This window comes from Penicillium pulvis (assembly GCF_028828015.1).
Source record: "Penicillium pulvis strain IBT 33274 chromosome Unknown contig_5_segment0_segment0, whole genome shotgun sequence".
In the NCBI taxonomy this organism is placed as follows: Eukaryota; Fungi; Ascomycota; class Eurotiomycetes; order Eurotiales; family Aspergillaceae; genus Penicillium; species Penicillium pulvis.
This window is the reverse complement of record NW_026643078.1, coordinates 73,404-91,321: the sequence shown is the minus strand read 5'-3', so window position 1 is coordinate 91,321 and position 17,918 is coordinate 73,404. Positions and strand designations below refer to the sequence as shown.

At 47.4% G+C, this 17,918-nt stretch overlaps 10 protein-coding genes across 10 annotated transcripts; 6 read left to right on the top strand and 4 right to left on the bottom strand.

Annotated features, from left to right (window-relative positions):
• Positions 1 to 97: 97 nt before the first annotated feature.
• Positions 98 to 1,064, top strand: N7503_006585 (RTA1 domain-containing protein; the record flags this gene model as incomplete). The annotated part of the gene is made up of 3 exons (XM_057066132.1): positions 98 to 801; positions 850 to 924; positions 974 to 1,064. 3 exons carry the CDS (start codon positions 98 to 100, stop codon positions 1,062 to 1,064), a joined length of 870 nt encoding a protein of 289 aa, XP_056919813.1.
• Positions 1,065 to 2,539: 1,475 nt separating this feature from the next.
• Positions 2,540 to 3,020, top strand: N7503_006584 (uncharacterized protein; the record flags this gene model as incomplete). Its single annotated transcript, XM_057066131.1, has 2 exons — positions 2,540 to 2,557; positions 2,616 to 3,020. 2 exons carry the CDS (start codon positions 2,540 to 2,542, stop codon positions 3,018 to 3,020), a joined length of 423 nt encoding a protein of 140 aa, XP_056919812.1.
• Positions 3,021 to 4,276: 1,256 nt separating this feature from the next.
• On the top strand, positions 4,277 to 4,579 carry N7503_006583 (uncharacterized protein; the record flags this gene model as incomplete). Its single annotated transcript, XM_057066130.1, has 1 exon — positions 4,277 to 4,579. The coding sequence occupies one exon, from the start codon at positions 4,277 to 4,279 to the stop codon at positions 4,577 to 4,579; it is 303 nt and encodes a 100-aa protein (XP_056919811.1).
• A 564-nt stretch (positions 4,580 to 5,143) lies between these two features.
• Positions 5,144 to 6,750, top strand: N7503_006582 (flavin-containing monooxygenase; the record flags this gene model as incomplete). The annotated part of the gene is made up of 2 exons (XM_057066129.1): positions 5,144 to 5,413; positions 5,464 to 6,750. The coding sequence occupies 2 exons, from the start codon at positions 5,144 to 5,146 to the stop codon at positions 6,748 to 6,750; spliced, it is 1,557 nt and encodes a 518-aa protein (XP_056919810.1).
• A 236-nt stretch (positions 6,751 to 6,986) lies between these two features.
• N7503_006581 (uncharacterized protein) lies at positions 6,987 to 7,711 on the bottom strand (the record flags this gene model as incomplete). The annotated part of the gene is made up of 3 exons (XM_057066128.1): positions 6,987 to 7,381; positions 7,432 to 7,644; positions 7,699 to 7,711. The coding sequence occupies 3 exons, from the start codon at positions 7,709 to 7,711 to the stop codon at positions 6,987 to 6,989; spliced, it is 621 nt and encodes a 206-aa protein (XP_056919809.1).
• A 950-nt stretch (positions 7,712 to 8,661) lies between these two features.
• Positions 8,662 to 9,831, top strand: N7503_006580 (uncharacterized protein; the record flags this gene model as incomplete). The annotated part of the gene is made up of 1 exon (XM_057066127.1): positions 8,662 to 9,831. One exon carries the CDS (start codon positions 8,662 to 8,664, stop codon positions 9,829 to 9,831), a length of 1,170 nt encoding a protein of 389 aa, XP_056919808.1.
• A 1,943-nt stretch (positions 9,832 to 11,774) lies between these two features.
• On the bottom strand, positions 11,775 to 12,158 carry N7503_006579 (uncharacterized protein; the record flags this gene model as incomplete). The annotated part of the gene is made up of 1 exon (XM_057066126.1): positions 11,775 to 12,158. The coding sequence occupies one exon, from the start codon at positions 12,156 to 12,158 to the stop codon at positions 11,775 to 11,777; it is 384 nt and encodes a 127-aa protein (XP_056919807.1).
• Positions 12,159 to 12,277: 119 nt separating this feature from the next.
• On the bottom strand, positions 12,278 to 12,646 carry N7503_006578 (uncharacterized protein; the record flags this gene model as incomplete). The annotated part of the gene is made up of 1 exon (XM_057066125.1): positions 12,278 to 12,646. One exon carries the CDS (start codon positions 12,644 to 12,646, stop codon positions 12,278 to 12,280), a length of 369 nt encoding a protein of 122 aa, XP_056919806.1.
• A 1,822-nt stretch (positions 12,647 to 14,468) lies between these two features.
• Positions 14,469 to 15,596, bottom strand: N7503_006577 (Alpha/Beta hydrolase protein; the record flags this gene model as incomplete). Its single annotated transcript, XM_057066124.1, has 1 exon — positions 14,469 to 15,596. The coding sequence occupies one exon, from the start codon at positions 15,594 to 15,596 to the stop codon at positions 14,469 to 14,471; it is 1,128 nt and encodes a 375-aa protein (XP_056919805.1).
• Positions 15,597 to 16,345: 749 nt separating this feature from the next.
• Positions 16,346 to 17,704, top strand: N7503_006576 (uncharacterized protein; the record flags this gene model as incomplete). The annotated part of the gene is made up of 1 exon (XM_057066123.1): positions 16,346 to 17,704. The coding sequence occupies one exon, from the start codon at positions 16,346 to 16,348 to the stop codon at positions 17,702 to 17,704; it is 1,359 nt and encodes a 452-aa protein (XP_056919804.1).
• Positions 17,705 to 17,918: the final 214 nt, after the last annotated feature.

Below are 17,918 nucleotides of genomic sequence, written 5' to 3'. Positions count from 1 at the left end.
TGGGGGGTTCGCCTGATTTCTTTCTGGGGAGGTTTGTCCAGGAAACGTTTACCACACCAGCGTCACGTCCGCCGTTCACTCCGATTGAGTGATCAGGATGAGCTACCAAACCTGCCACCATGTTAGCCTGGAATGTCCTGTCTCCGACACGACTTATGGCTACACCCCGAATCTTGGCGGAAACATTTTCTTTACCGCATTTTTCGCCCTCCTCGGAGTCGCCCAATTAGGGCTAGGCGTTTACTATCGGACGTACACCTTCCTGATCGCTCTGGGTGTGGGAACCTTTATGGAGACCGCTGGGTATGTCGGACGGGTATTGATGCATTACAATCCATGGAATGAGAGCGCTTTTAAGCTCCAAATTGTGTGCCTGGTCCTCGCACCGACGTTTGTTGCCGCGGGTATCTATTTGACGCTGAAGCACATCGTGCTCAACCTCGGACCGGAGCATTCGATCATGAAGCCGCGCCTGTTCACCCATCTCTTCATATGGTGCGATCTTGTATCACTTCTGATGCAAGGTGCCGGCGGAGGAGTGGCCGCGGGTGCAGGCAATACAAATATGTCTCTCCTCAAGGCTGGCGATGATATCATCATCGCTGGCATAGCCTTTCAAGTGGCCACGATGTCTGTGTGCGGAATCTTAGCTTTGCATTTCTTCTGGAATGTTGCACGGAAGGGCAACGGTCTGACAGGAGAAAAGACTGTAACTCCTGCCATTTCTCCGAACCGGATGCGACTTGTCATCGCTGCCGAGGTCTTCGCCTACTTCACCGTCTTGATTCGGTGCATCTACCGGTATGTCTGTTTGAGCGCAGTGTATGTCACTAAGCTAATGCATTTCAGGCTACCTGAAATGGCTGGCGGGTGGGGCAATCCCAGGATGCAGGACGAGGAGTCGTTTCTACTTCTAGATGGAATGTAAGTGTTCTTCTATGCCCTATGTCAAAGTGGGTTCTAACGGATGCAGGATGATCGCCTTGGCCACGTTAGCATTTACCCTAGTACACCCTGGAAGATTCATTCCGACGATCCGTAGTGAGAAGAAGAGTTCAGTCTAAACGTTAATATTACACTTGATCTTAAAAGATCTTCTTTCATTGTCACGACTACCGTGTCTGATAGTGGCCTGGAGAAGGATTTTGCATTGTTGGCCTAGTAGCTCGATTTGTACTAGCACCAAAGCGAAATCTGACCGCTCTGTCCACCGCTTTTCCGCAGTCATGTATGCCAATCTATAATTGTAAGATAATTCAAGGGAAGGTCGAGAATATAGACAAGGGTTCTCCCCAGTGGTTTTTTCAACGTCTATGCTAGAGACATCTCCGTCTTCGCTAACAACGGCTGCTTCCTCGCCGATGCCAACACTAATGAGGAGCCAGGAGTAGCGGCAGCGAATTCCCGGAAGCGAGCATGTACAAACACGCCAGCATCGTGAGCAATTCGCTGTAGTCGAAAGTAGGGTTGTAGACCGCCTGCAAACCTTCTGATTCGATCGGCAGTATACGGTTTGTATATACTTGCATTGCTTCATTTCGATACTCTAAATTACATGTGCCTTGCTTTGTGGGATACTTTGGACAACTAGATATGCAGGTTAAATCGCAGGTTAAATCGCAGGTTAAATCGCAAATTAAAATACAGGTTAAAATACAGGTCAAAATGTACGATCAAACCTTCAAAAATGTTATTATAACTTGCCATATTACTCCGGCACTTAAAATGGGCGTCCCTTGATTATATGAGCGTTGGACTTGGTCGATGTTGACTGATTTCTCTTCATTGGTAATTTCGGAGTAAGCTGACCAAAAATAGAACACCGGTCACTATAAGATCCTTGTATATGAATCATATGTGGTACGTTATTATGAATGTTCTCAGTAATATTCTATTTACAAGTACTACATGCTGAGCTTATCTAGCTAAGAATGTGAGGTTTTAGCTGGCAGGAAACATGGCGGATTATTATGTAAGGAGTGGAGGGGGTTTCAAACTTATGCAACACCACTGTACACACAGATTAGGCCGTACGGGAGACGAAACTAGCGTGCACCCAGCTTCGCCCAAGGATAAGTGACCATGCATGCTCAAGCTAAAAGGTTGCATTGAACTGATCTCCAATCAGTAGGGGCTTATTTTTGGAGTTTATTGAGAAAGGGCCGACAACTCAGAAGCCCCTGTTAAGGGATACGGCCGTCCACCATGGCGCGAACCCATATTATAAATAATTTACAGACAAAGAAACACCTACACCATGTAGTTCTACATCAATCTACTGCCCTCTTTTTTGTTTCAGAAAACCAAGAAGTTTCATCTTTGATTTGATCGTGCAGTGAAGCGGTAAATCCAGATATCGCATCAAGCACATCAATATGATTTGGTCGATTCCATACTCACATGTGCGACTCATGTGCAACGCTGAAGTGAAAAAGAGCACTCAAGAAATCCACGGAATCGAAGGATTTGATCCGCATCTCCTGAATTTTGAATGCGCAAGGATCATAGACTTGATCGAGCTGAGAGAATGCTCGGAGCGATGATACTGGACAACCAGGTTTGTGTCCATGGAATGAGATTAAGGAATATGCTAACGAGTCTTTTTAAACATCAAGGACGAGGCCAAGGCCTCTAAGAGAAAGCGGTCCCGCGGGGATGATGCATCGCGAGATGCGAAGAAGGCTGCCCCTGATCGATCTGTTTCTGTTCGGTCTGCCTCTGTCGAGGCCGTTGAACCCGCCGCTGTCCAACCCGCCTCTATTAAGGCTGTTCTTGAGGCTGTTCCTGAGACCACTGTTCCTGAGACCGCTGTTCCTAAGACCGCTACTCCCGAGACCGCTATCCCTAAGGAGCCTCGGGTGGAGAAGGCTGTTCCTAGTAAGCCTCGGGTGGAGAAGCCTATTCCCAAGAAGCCTCTAGTAGAGAAGGCTATTCCGGATGAGGATGTAGTTGATTCCATGATGGATGAAGCGGAGGATCAGTACTTGTTTCCACCTGGTTTCTTTGGAGAACCTGAATGATTAGCTAGCATTAATACCTTGTATCATCAATTGAAACATAATTATTATATTGATCAGCCTTGAATAACAACATTTCCATAATTCAGATCATTACTTCATTGGCAACTCTATCCAGCTTATCTAGCTCCACCATCCTCATCTCGGGTGTAGTAGCGTGGCAGTGGCCTTCACCTTATTGGCTGTCAAATATTGATGAGACAGCAACTGGCTCTGACAGTTCCATCGACAGCTTAGCATTGATGGAAAAGCAGGATGGCATGGGGGTGGTGTGGGACCCAGCCGTGATACCTTACAGGTTCTAAGTCCTTATGCGCATTGCCAGCCGACTCAAGTTGTTTCATGGTCTAAGAACTCTTCGCGTACTCGGTCAGAGCACTTACATGAGTCAGGGTTGAGGATAGCCAGGGTGATTGGGCCACCTAAAAGTCTACATGGTCATTGTCTTCATGTTGAGGGGGTTTGCGGCTTCTGTCAAGGTAAAATCAAACTGCTCTACTCCATTCAAACTAATAGGTCTTCTCCACATAGGAAGCTCGGCCTAGAGTTGTTCGGACTGCTCAAAAAGTTTGGGGATAGCTTAGGGGAAATTCCAGGGTGTCGCAGCTGGTATTCCAGCAGGTACTCGGGTTACAGGCTACTGGGTACTCAGACTATCCAGGATATTCGAGGGATTGCTCGACGAGGTACACTATCAGATGCTTGAGGTATTACTCAGGAGGTTGCTCAAGGGCAATTCAGTCGGCAACCTGTGTCATGGAAGCTAGCGGCACACATCCCTGACTCATAAGGCATTGAAATCTGAAAACAAGTGATCAGGTACGGGCAAATACTTCATTCTTGCTGTCTCGTCCGGTTTATCTGACTTCTCACAATGCATCAATCGAGAGCTCAGAGGGTACTCAGGGGCTGACTGGGAGATACTGGAGCATGCTCAATGGGATATTCCGGTAGAAAACCCCTACGAGGTGGGCATGGGGGTGCCTACAGGCTGACTCGGCAGATCCTTCAGCAGATTTTTGGTGAGATACTACACGAGCGGTGCACTCGGAGCAAGTTAAGTTTACGCTGCGGACCTTGCTGGAATTGAGATGGCTATCGATAAGTCAAATCATCCCGGAAGGATCCCCAATAAGAAAAAGTCGTGAAATGGGTATCTTCGCTGATAGTCGCGCTGCATTTCAAGCAGAAGTAAAGCACCCCTCCGGCCAGCATATCCTCCGTGCCATTTGCGCTCACCTCACTCGCTCCATCGGACGATGTCTCATTTCCCATCCGATGATTTCTCGCGCACCTGGATATACAACGAGCTTGTGGACGCTGCGGCGAAAAATGCGGTTAGTGGAGGGGCAGAGGGAGCCGTGGGGTCGGAAGCGGAGAACCAGCTTGTCCGGCTCGCTGCCACCACAAAGCAGCAATTTCGATGGCGGACCAGAGGGAGATGGAAACTCTTGTGGGCGAGGGGAAAGGCTGGTAACCGAACCAGAGGTTCCATTACCTTCCGCTCCCCTCAGGAAGTGAAATTCGATATACTTCAGCAAGGACAACAGGAAAGAAATTGACGAATATGGCATTCCAGCGAAGACTGCCGACCGAATGAGAAGGATTAGTGAGATTAGATTATCGTTGTTATAGCAATAGGTAAGTGGGAATATTCACACTTTTTCAATATCACATGCGCTTGTATTCGAGGAATTGCGGCAATATTTAGTAGGAAATTAGGTACCCACTACTCCCATTTTGAACTTTGGACCCAACCGTGAAGTTCGGGTACTTAACTTTATGGCATATTCAGGCACCAGAGCCATAGGCTTGATGTACACCGAACCTTCAGCTCATTCCGCATCGAAGTCACATGCAAACCATCAAAATCATACATAGCTCTGAGTTTCATCGTGTCAAGTGTTTTGGTGTATTTATTGAGAAATTCTCCGTGCCGTAATTGTATGACGTCACGGCGTTGACAGTAGGATTTCACATGTTAGAAGACCAAGCTATGTTGCTCCACTTCACGTCACTCATCACAAGCTGGGAACCACACAAGAAATAATACAAAGCAGTCTAGATTCCTAGGCTTGTTTGCTTTTCTTGCTTATTTTTTCCCCTTCACACACATTCCAATCGCTATGGCGCCATCCTCCATCCCCGCTATTATCCGCCATCCATTCGTAGAGACCTTTAATTGGCTCTATTGGGTTCTTCAATTGGTGTTGAGCTATGTTTTTGCACCTGTACCTCCGCCTCCGGCCAGCAACCAGGATACTCAAAAGAGAGTAGCCGTGATTGGTGCTGGGTTGACTGGCGTTTCCTCCGCCGCCCATTGCGTTGGCCACGGTTTTGATGTCCAAATATTTGAGTCTCGGTCCCAAGATAAAGGTCTAGGCGGAATTTGGAGTGTATGTATTTGACAAGTTCTTTTCTTCAATCGCAAGCTAATGGCTTTCAGAGGGTCAATTCGACATCTGCACTCCAGGTCAATAGCCTCATGTACCGATTCCACCCGTCTGTTCAATACAACAGTACCTATCCAACCCAGGCCCAGATAAAAGAGCAGATTGTCGCTTTATGGAAACGATATGATCTTGAGCGGCGAACCGTCTTTGACACTCGTGTCACATCCGTCGAGAAAAACAAGAACGGCCAATGGGTCATCAATGACGACGAAGAGAAGTACGGCGTATTTGACGGCGTTGTCACGGCCGTGGGTGTCTGTGGAGACCCGCTGATGCCTAATTTACCTGATCAACAAAAATTCAAAGGCAACATCTACCATTCATCGAATCTTGACGGCAAAGATGTCAAGGGCAAGAAGGTTCTCGTGGTTGGTGGTGGAGCTAGTGCTATCGAGGCTCTAGAATTTGCCGTCAAGTCCGGTGCCGCCGAGATTGATGTCCTTTCTAGATCTGATAAGTGGATCATTCCTCGGAACATATTGGTCCAGTCCTTACTCGCATGCAACATACTTGGCCAAGAAACTTCTCTCTCCTGGATACCCGAATGGCTCCTGCGAAAATTCTTTTATCGAGACCTCCAAGATATTGCCCCGGTCGATGATGGACTCTTCACCCAGACTCCTATGGCCAACTCGGAGCTCTTTGACCAGATCCGCCAGGGAAAGGCCCAATGGCTACGTGGCGATATTGTTTCGCTCGAGGAGCATGGCATCGTATTCAACCACCGAGCTCAAGGTGTGCCCAAGGGAGGCCCTGGCAAGGAGCGGTTGGTGGAAGGTGATGTTATTGTGATGGCAACCGGATTCAAACGCCCGTCGCTCAATATGCTACCAGACCGAATCCTTGACGACGAAGAATTCGGCCCACCAAACTGGTATCTGCAAGTCTTCCCTCCCTACCCTGAATACCTATCCATCGTCGGTACGAACAGCACCTATGTTAATGCAATTGGGACGGTCGGAAACATGCATATTGGTGTTTACACGAGATTCTTCCTCATGTTCTTGCTGGACCCACTTACTCGTCCAACTGAGCAGCAAATGAAGACTTGGATCGACTTTACGCGGTTCATGAAACGATTTGCGCCCACGAAAGCTTTTGACTTCTTCACTTATGCTGAACTCATCTATTGGTATGTTTTCGTGCTGGCTGTCAATCCTTTTCGATGGAAGTGGGCTTTCTTTGTTCTGTTCGGCATTGGACGTGGTTTGCCGATGATGGTTGTTGAGAAAGAGCATGAGTTCCGCAAGGCGTTGCAAAGGCAGCACAAAAAGGATTGAGTTTCCTACACAGGAGTCAATAAGGTGCGAGGGAATAAGATGATCGCAAATACCGTGATACATTACGAGCATTGTTCAATACGTACTGAAGCCCGAGCCCACGGAGTTACACCGCGAGTGAACCTCGCCAGTTTTACGCATGTACAGTAAATTGCCTCCAATGAGTCTTATCACAGTCAACTTCATCAAGTACATACATAGTCTGTCATTCTGTCTACCTGGGCACCAGCCTAGGATCACTTCTGTTTGATATCCGCAATATTTCGATCAATGCTAAAGGCTAGGTTACCTTGCGCGATTCGACTAGGCAGGTAACCATTCTCTTCTAGCCACAGCATTGGCCAAAGAGCAAAAACCCCGATAATGCAAAAGAAGGTTGCGAACAGATGCCAGACCGAAACCAGCCAGTGTCCCACGTGGGGTAACAGGAATTTGATAAACTCCGAAGTCTGATAGAGATCCTCCTGCTTTTTGATATAGTACAGGGGGTGATCGTCATGACTTTGGCTTGAGTCGGTGGTCAGGTCAAGAACCGTTGTCAGAGTCACCGGTGCGACATGAAAGGGTATGATCCAGATTGAAAAAATCTGGGACATGTGAATGTAAAGCTTGAGGTTTTGCTCATCAAATGCTAGACATCCTCAGTAAGTGGATTAAGGCACAGAGCATGCTACGACTCACCGACAGAATGGATTTCCAATTCAATCCGCGGTGACATGATTTTGTACCATTGGAAAATTTTTAGCACATACCATCTGCTCCCTTCAAAACTTGGAACATAACAGAATGGATGATAGAATGAGGCATCGCGCGTGAAAAATCGCTCAATGCATTTTTGTTGTAACGATGGCGGAGACTGGGTAAGCAGAGGGATGACCTTCACGATGTCTTCCACTGCACATGTAGATTAACGATATGTTTGCAAAATAGAAGTATGGGGTAACCAACCTGGACGCTCCATTGTATCTGTTGGTGGATTAATGCAAAGAGAAAGAGGTTGACAGAGATCGGATCTTCACATCAAGATTTCGAGCTTGAGCGATGACGTCATGCAAAGTGGGCCAGTATACAACAGCTCTCTGATGACAAAGTCCCTTTGTTTGTTTCTAGATCATGTTTGGCATGCAACGACTTTCACATGCTTAGTCTATTTTTAGAGATATGGACTGCATGAGTCGCCGTGGGAGTACGAGAGGCTTTTCGATGTCTGCATGTGGTATGGGTGTTAGTACTTCACTGCGGAGATGAACTTCTCCCTCTGCTTCCCATTACCACTGCTGCCCACAATAATATTGCAACACGATCTGGCCATTGATTTCTACCCCATTGTAATGAAGAAGTTGAGTCATATTCTCTTCCCCACCAGACATGACTGCGGGGCGCCGGCAAGTCAGAAAATCGGACCATGCAAGATCGGCGGAGCAACCAATAGACCGGGGAGGACTAAGATTTCGCCCCAATTTGGAGCTGAATCACTCGCTTCCATGCATTATTTATACGGAGCCCCGAACTATTTTGTTTAGGCTCTAGTCTGTTGCTTACGCTGACGGGCTGCTGTATAAATAACCTATGGCTGGTCGATGCTCCCCTCCACAGAAGCAGATCTAATTTGGAACGAGATTTGCTGGCTGATATCATTTCAATTTCCGAGCCAGAAAAGTTGCTGGATTCCAATTATATCCGCTTCTCGGGCCGCACCAGCTCAGAATAGCCCTATGGCTGATATGCGTGCCGGGTGAGCAGCGCCTTTCTTGAAGTATTTCAAATGAACCCCATAGCTGAAAAGAAAGATTCTTTTTTTCTCTTTTAATCCGCTTACTTTCCTCTGTATATAGAGAATCCAATAAACTTTAAGTTCCTTTTGAGGAGTTATTTAATCATAAAATTCCAACTTACATTCCAGGCAAGGCAATGGCATCTCTTCCAATGCCCCTTCACCTCCTCTTTCTCGCGTTCCTTCCTACTCCTGTCTTCGCGAGGGCCCAGTTTCAAGACTGGTTTGCCGAATATGGGTTTATCTTCAATCGCATCATCAGCGAAAATTGCCCATCTGAATATGAGTTCTATAAGACCGGCCACACAAACAACACATTATGGATGGAACACATTCGCTGGCTTGGTTCTGAACGTGAGGTGCTCGAACAATTGACCGTGCCATTAATCAACTGTATGCTGGGCGCTTGTCCTGAGTTTATCAAAAGTGATATGGCTGGTGCAAACGTGTTGCTAGGGTTGGCTCCAAGTATACTGGCAGTACTTGGCTCTGACATTGATGAAACATCCCTGCTTGCGGTAGTAGGGAACCGTCCGTTTCTGGCGCTGATACTGGCAGCAGGATCCCCTGCTGTGGTTCCCATGCGACCGCTGGAGTATCGCGATCCACTTGAGGCTCTTAAGGCTCGCACTGATGAATTGCCGCTGAAGTTCTATTCATACCCCGTCGAAGTAGTAATATCCATCGTTGAATATGGCCTCAGGTTTGCAGCTATAGCAAACACCATAGAAATGACGCTTTCCCTTGGGTTTCAGACTATATTGTCATTCGCACCAGGCTACCCTTACTTTGTCATCACCTGGGCGTTGTTAGGGCTCTTTGCCCATTCATGTGCCGCACTTGGGCTGCGCTTGCGCACACGAAGAGCTGATCCTATCCCGAATGGCAAACATTGGTGGAGTTTTATCACTCATATCGGCGAAGTGGTTGGCTTCCCGAGTCATACAACTGCAGCTGGTGGTGATGACCTCTACAACAAGCTGAAGCGGTTATTCACAGGCTACTCAAAAGAGGACCCGCCACCGAAGTTTGTTGTGAAGCGATTGACTATATGCACCTGGACAGTGAACTTAATCTTGGCTGTGATGACATCTTGTCATGTTATCTTGGGTACGCTCATATTCTCCAGTATGTTGTTCATCTCAACACGTGATGCAGTATATGTGCTTGGACGCTTTATGTGCTCAGTCCTTGTTTGTCGGGCTTTGCTAATGTACGAGTTGGCGAAGCTGAGGGTGCTGTATAACCAACCTCTGGCAGTTGCAAGCGAAATGGGAAGTTATCATCACCTTATTACAATTCATTGATCAATATGAAATCATTCGATTTTGATCCAACAGATTCAATTTCTAAACTTGAAGTCTACTTCATTATTGCCATTCCCAGTAAGGTTACCTGAAATTACATAATGTGGATATATCACGTTGCAGCGGAGAACACTTATAGATCGGAGCTCTATAAGTGAGTACCACGAAATATTTTGCACACCCGTGGACCACACTAATGATATTAGGTAAGTCGCAGTGTTCAAGGTTCTGAAGAATATTATCGAGTACATACCCAGGTACCTACTCGGTCGCACTACTCTGTGGACTACCTTGAATATGATGGTGATTGTTACCCGACCCTGTATTACTTAGGTCACGGGACCGTCGCTCCTAATGAGGACCGTCCCATCCTGATAGTGGGAAGGGCAACTGGTCAATCACATCACACGATTTGACACTCAAGGACAGCTACGATAGAGGACCTAGGCACATCCGGACGGCAACGGAAACAAGATGGGCAATATCTCCTATACATAAAGTTTGGCAGACCCTCGACATGCCCGAGTAACCCACAGCTAGAACATGTGGCCGCTGGCGACTCGGGAAGAAGTCCAAAAAGACTTAGCTAGTATAGCCGGAGCGTTGACAACTGGTCACCTACGGTGACTAGGGCTTCGCCCTGATCCGAGTATAATAACAATTTCTCTCTCTCTCCCATCATCGGCTTCATCCATCATAGTATCTACTATCTCCTTATCCGGAACAGCCTTCTCCACTAGAGGCTTCTTGGCAAAAGCCTTCTCCACCCGAGGCTTCTCAGGAATAGCGCTCTCAGGAACCGGCTTTGTAACAGCCTTAATAGACGCGGGTTAAATAGCGGCGGGTTAAATAGCGGCGGGTTAAATAGCGGCGGGTTAAATAGCGGCGGGTTAAATAGCGGCGGGTTAAATAGCGGCGGGTTCAACAGCCTCGACAGAGGCAGACCGAATAGAAACAGGTCGGTCGGGGGCAGTCTTCTTCGCATCTCGCGATACATCATCCTCGCGGGCACGCTTTCTCTTAGAGGCCTTGACCTCGTCCTTGATCTTAAAAAAGACTCGTTAGCATATTCCTTAATCTCATTTCATAGACACAAACCTGGTTGTCCAGCATCATCGCTCTGAGCATTCTTTCAGCTCGATCAAGTCTGTGATCTTACCGGAGTAACAGTCCTTAGTGCGGTGGCCACCTTTGCGGCAGTTAGTGCACCACTTAACATAGGCTATATGAGATACCCGTGGGCAGCACCTGTATTTATAAGTGAGAGGAGTGTATAAGCCTGCTATTCAACACTATCTTCAAGATTCTAGATGCTCTACCCGTGCCCAGCATACCAGCGTACTGAAAGACAGGTATCACAATATAGGTTGGAAAAGCTTATTCCTGTCTGACAGGTAATAACAATTGCAGGGGCACTATATTAGGTATTCATATTATCTGTTATCTCTTTGTTGTATGACAAACCCAACAACAAATGGAGGCCGCGTACTCATAGCTAGGGGTGTAAAATTCATGGGCAAAGGAATTTCCGGTCATTTCCTTTCTGCTTTTTGGCTGTTTCCGCACTGAGAACTAGGACAAGACAATGTAAGAACGGGGGTAAGCCGTCAAGATGGAATCAGAGTGACACGACGTAATAATGAATGTAGGTCAAATTGCGGATGTAGTCGGACGGAAATGATGTGATAATGAACGTGATCGATGATGAACCGAGGGGAACTCCGTTCTCAATCCAGTTCATCGGTCTTGGCCCCATCAGTTGTCAGGCCGAGGATGTTTCAGGGGATGACCATGAGAGTGGAAGACACAGTGTCATCGTATGTCAAGCCCACGACTGCGGCTAGGCTGATGGTCAACGCGGTAGAAGCTGGGCTGAGACTGGACAATAGGCTGAGGCGAGGCGGCCCTTCAGGCCTCGCATTGACGCGTATGTCTGAAGTGAGTCACGGTGCTGAGCCGATTAAAGGTGGGCTCGCAGGTGCTTCAGCAGGGTTTGATTGACTGTAGAGTTCGCGTCTTGAGTCACTGGGACATTGGTACGGGCGACGGTGTTTGGTGCTGGTCTTGGAAGTGGCTATGGTCAACAGATTGCTTCCATCGTTCGTGAGTTTCTTGTTTAGGATCTCGTAAGCGCCGCCGGCGGGGTCCGCGCTGGACCGATTGTCGGAAAAGCCTGGCGCGTTAGATAGCCCCGCAGAAGTAGATGGGCCAAATGATGGAGCGGCGATGGTTGCCAGCGGGTTGCTGAATGTGGCGCTAGAGGGCGACACGCTACGGTGCTGTAGGATGTCGATCTTCATTTGAAGGGTCCCGATGCCGTTGGCCATTTTCTTTTCACAAGGCTTATTGTGTTGGGCAGGAAGAGTTGGTGAAGTGACCATTCGTCTCTATTAGCGATCACTGGCTTGCCTTGGTAATCTGTCAGTAAAGACCCGTTGTGTAGACATCAAGCTCCCTTTTGCGATCCTTGCCAATTTGGCGACAAGATATGCCGAGTCGGATAGAAGAGGTATTTGACGCGTGTCAATTTCCGGGAAGGCGAAGAGCGCCGAGTGAGCGTAATGTTTTGTCGGTCGGTAGTGCTTGTGATGATGCTCGGATCGCTGATGGTCATCGGGATTATGCTGCTCTCGTGTGTGCTCGCGTCGACTAAAATAATAACCCGTTTGTCGTATATCATCCGACGGTTGCAGCTGAGTTCTTCAGCAGGACGTAGAGGTTGGGCGAAGGGGTGGGTGCGCTGACGCCCATTGTTGGTGTGAGTGTCAGTCTGGACTGGCAGTTGCTGATTATTGAGGCCTTGTAGACTTCCCATCGTCCCCATCGACTACTGTGTCACGAAGACAAGCATAAACGCATGAATCAGACAATAGATCATTTTCGAGCCAATGAGATAAGCACACTCCTCCCTACTTCCCAGGCTTACAATAGTGCCTCTATCACGAAAGGAAGCCTAGCAATGTGTTGATTGATCCAGTGCACCATCGTGCATGGATAACCTTCGTTTTGTTTGCCAGTACAAAATGTCGCTTTTCTCGGAAGAGACAGAATTGAGGGTGATGACTGAGAAGACTCAACAATATCAAATCCACACTCAGTTCAGTTCATCGAGACAGTATCATACGCTTGGACGAGCCCGACTGCGCTTTCGTCTGACGAATGTATTCCATGACCTTGTGCTCACCTTCTCCTGGAGCATCATGGCCCGAGAGCATTATCTCCAGGTTTTGCCATTCAGAATGCTCGGAAATCTTCTTGTGATGAAGTATTTCAGTTGTTGCGTCAGCCATGCCATGAAGCCGGTACCGGGTGTAATTTAATTACTGTCGAATGGATCTTCGTTCGGCATCTCTATTCCTGCGCGATTGCCTTCTCCTGCGCATTTTCAGCGTCAAGCGCGGTTTGGAAGCGGTGCGCACGTTGCTCGTGCATGTTGTCTCGAGGTGCAACACCGTCAACAGCCATGAAGAACGGCTTATGTGGCGTAATTCCAAAGATGAGATAAGAAACCCACAGAAGCCGCAAACCCCCTCAACATAAAGACAATGACCATGTAGACTTTTAGGTGGCCCAATCACCCTGGCTATCCTCAACCCTGACTCATGTAAGTGCTCTGACCGAGTACGCGAAGAGTTCGTAGACCATGTTTCAATTGATGATATAAAGTATTGATGCTAGCTAATTATTCCTTCTCACCAAAGAAACCAGGTGGAAACAAGTATTCATCATCGGCTTCCCCAGCCCGAGCGGACCATCCACACACCCCCTGTTCACTCTCATCTCCCCCTCTTATCTCCCCCCTATTATCTCCCCCTCATCTCCACAGGGCAGCACGGAGCCCCCTGGAGCGGTGTTCCACCTGGCTGCCGGCCACGGGTCCCAGGTCGCTTCGGGTAGGATCAAAGGGTTCGCTGCGGTGGAGAAGACTCCAAGTTAGTGTGTGCTGCTGGTAAGGGAAGGTCGTGGTATGAAAAGGCATGTCGAGTGGAGGGCGACGAAGGAAGGGAAGAAGTGGCGTTCACAGGAGCTTGGATGTGGGAAAAGACAGAAAAGGATGTGCCCAGAAACCGCAATATATATATTCACGCACACGGGCAATTTGGACAATTGAGAGCGGCAACTGGTCAAAAACAGTTAGAGAATCTCAGAGAGAGTTTACCCTATCAACGTTCCCTCGTAATAACTAGTAGCATCTTCAGGCTATGATCCAGAGGTTCATCTGGACTGGTCGAAACAATTTTTTTTTTTTTTTTTGAAATCTTAAGATTTTATTCGCCAGGTCGTGTTATAGCGCGGCGCTTAGTTTTACAGTACTTTCACCCCACTTTCTAGTTACTAGCCTATATTAGTCTACTAAGTATACTTATATACTACTTATATTATTACTCTTATCTAATTTAACTCTAGGACACCCATCCTAATAGTTAGATAAATATAGACCTCTATAAATTTCAAGCTTCAACATAAATAATTTAAAGACTACACTTCGATGTTTCTAAGGTTATATAGGTTCTACGCAATTTGGAGACATAAGGTGTTACGTAAGTATTCCAACTCGTGTAGATAATATCCCAATCAGTCAATGGGTGACGGGTCTATCTTTAGCACTTCGAGAAGAGGTATATACAGCTGCCCACTCAATCACTGGTTTTCTCAAGAAATCTAGTCATAGTCGCCAAGCAAATAGCCTGAGCTTCTTCCAAGTCCCAATCGTTACCAAGCCGATAAGGGACATGGGATGAGTTAGGAGTTTCGAGCACTTCAACCTCATTACCCTTCTCCCTCAAGTTCTCGGCAAACTTCATGATGTCATCATAAAGGACTTCCGATGTACCAGTATTGACAAAGACCGGGATACCCAGCTGAGTCTCGTTTCCTAGAAACGTGATCCAGGAGTTATTGCTATCCCACCCCTCAGGTATGAAGGCCTTCCGGCCCCAGTCAAGGAAATTCTGTTTGACAAAGTCGGTGTTGTAATTGCGGTTCAGGGGCAAATCCTCAATGGATTTGGTGCTCAGACCGACCCAAGGAGACGACAGAACTGCACAGCGAGGTAACGGAAGCACCGGGTTCTCCTCGTTGATGTAGCGGAGCAGAGCCACGACGAGATTGCCGCCTGCCGAGTCGCCAGCAAATGCGATCTGAGATGCTGGGATCTTAAGTTCCTCGAGAGCATAAACGTAGGCAGTGATTCCATCCTGGAGTGCCGCAGGGAATGTGGTTTTCTTATCCCGAGACAAGCGGTATTGAATGGCAAGTGCTGGCCATCCGGACCTTTTGCTGAGTCCATTGATACCTACTTCGCCAGTTTCACCGGGACGACTACCGAACATCACATAGGCACTCCCGTAGAAGTGAATGATTAGTCGCCGTGGAGGTTCAGCTGGGGTCTCTGGGAACCAGACAGCCCCAACGGGCAAGGGCTCAACTCCCGTAACCGAGCAAGTGATTCCCTTATAGACTTCGGATTGGGTTTGTTCTTGGCCTTCTTCGGTCTTCGTGGTAATGGTCTTTTGGGGGGTGAGCACAATGAATTGATTCCCCAACGGGCCTGCTTCCAGTGACTTTGGCCAGAGTTTCTGAACAGTCGTCCAATAATTCATCGTCACATCCCATAGACTGCACATAAATGCTGTTTTGTATGACCAAGCAGCATTGGGCCGGAGGAATTTTGGGATGTTGTAAATCGCCACGGCCGCCAGCCATGCCGGGACGGTAACAAGGGAGTACGCGGTGTAGAAATAGGTAAATGCCTTGGAAGGCATGATGATCGATCTAGCACTTGGTGCACTTGTCGAGGTTTGGGATAGGGGGTTGAACTCCTCATATAGCTCTGCGGGTAGTAGCGACCGTAACAAACTTGAAAGAAGAACATGAAGAAAGTTACATTAATACCTCATCTCGCTAAATCATTTAGTGTGGGGGCTAAATTTCAAATGCGACCAGGTTCGCTCAAGTTGTAGGTCTTTTGCAAGGTTAGCCCTTGCACTTGCATAAATGTGGACGTGTTGGAGATATGCCTCATCGCAAGTGGAGATGTGAGCGAGGTCATGGATGATCTCAGAAGTTTGAAGTTCGAACTAAAAGCTGGATTCTAAAAACAGAGGGATCGACGAAAGGTTCCAAGGTTGAGAAGTAAAGAATGGGGCGGGAACTTTGAGGTCCACATGTGCATCTGGTGGCTAACGGACCTTATGGCGCCCTATTCCCTCGCCCCACAATTAGCGCATTCCCTGAATGTTTCAACTAGTGTATTAAATCGGTAAATAATTAGACCGGTTTAGACAACGCGTACAACCCCACTTATTCGCCAACTAAGCATCATGGCCTGTATTTGTATTTCACTAGCGTATTTTACTGTTGTATTCCAAGCCCTGGAGGTTTTAGGCAAACTTGTGTAAGAAATTGCTAAGGTGCATAGGAAATTGACCAAATGGCCCCCACAGAACACTTCATTAGTATCACATATCGGATACTTCCAAGTTTCTTATCTTCCCTTCGACTCAATCCAACCATGCCCTGGCAAAAGATCTCTCCCGGTTACTATGAGCGGTCTTTTGATTCCATTGAGAACTTTTACCGCTCCGTTGCTGATGCCGGTGCTCCTTTGAACAAGCAGCACTTCCTCATTTCGTGTACTGTTAAGTTGAAGTCTCTTCCCCCAGTGCAGAATCTTAAAAATGCATGGAAGTCCCTTCGACAGCGTTATCCGCAGATTGCAGCCAGGGCCAATGAGGCTGGCTCTCAATTATGCTATACGGTCCCTTCCTCGGATGCACTAGAAGCCTGGGTCCAAGAAACCTTCATCGTTCGGGATCGACTTTCTGCCGACGATATATACAGCCAGGAAAAGCCATCTTCCCAATTTTTCTTGTTTTGCCTTCCTGAAACCCACGAGCTACTCTTTCGTACGCCCCACTGGCGCATCGATGGAGTTGGTTTGATGTATCTACAAGATACCTTCCTCAAGATCCTAGCGAATGGTACCCCCGACCTTATCCAGTTTGACGGCTCAGAGGTGAGAAACCTTGCGCCCTCTTTGGATGAGGCAGCTGGCGTACCATCCACTATCACTCCAGCTATATCTCAAGCTGCTGATGAGGAGCTAAGTGCCATGCTGAACAATCAACCAGCAGTTTTAATAAAAACACTGCCAAATGAATTGCCGGCTACCACGCGGCGTCTTAAGTCAGCTTTACCGGCTGGTACCACTAGCCAGATCATCAGTTCTTGCAAGTCTCGAGGCCTGACTGTGACAGCCGCTATGCATGCAGCTTTAATAGTTACCACCCTTCCATATGTGGACACGTATGGCCAGACTAGGGGGAGATATACTGCACTAAATCCATTTGATCTTCGGAAGTATCTGCCAGCGCCACTGAATGGTCCTGACGCAGCGGTTAGCATTTACCACACTGGAATTCCTATCAGTATCGACCTTACTGTGAACAAAGACTTTGATTCTGTTGTCTTAGAGGCGAGTAAGGCATACAGGCGTGATCTGAGCAAGGAAAATCCGCGAAACATATTCCATTTCCTGCCTGAATACGTGAATAAGGTCTTCCAGCTACTAAGCCAACAACCCAGCGATCCTCTGCTAGCGCCAGCTCACCCAGAGCTAAGCTCAATGGGAATTGTCAATAATTACATTTCAACAAAGTATCAAGGGCCAGAATTCACCATTGAGGTAGATGATTGGTGGGTTGCTCTGGAATCGATCGTTCGTCTCCTTCTTATCCACGTTTGGACTTGGAATGACGAGTTGGTGTTCTCATTTAACTGGAACGAAGCCTTCTATGATGATGAATTCATTACTAAATTTCTATCTGAGTGGAAGAAAGCTCTTTGTGTGTCGTTGGATGTGCCGTATTAGAAACCTAAGAAATCGCATGATATCCGAACTACGAACATTGATATCTTTAACAAATCAAATTTGGACTGTCTATAGATTAAATATTGGGAGTGCTGGCACTAGCCTGACAAAAAGGTTTAAAACATTTGACATCGTGACACCAATTTTGGTAGTATCAACTGAGAGACCGACTAGCATCCCTGCAAGGTTCAAATCATCAAATATATTATCGAGC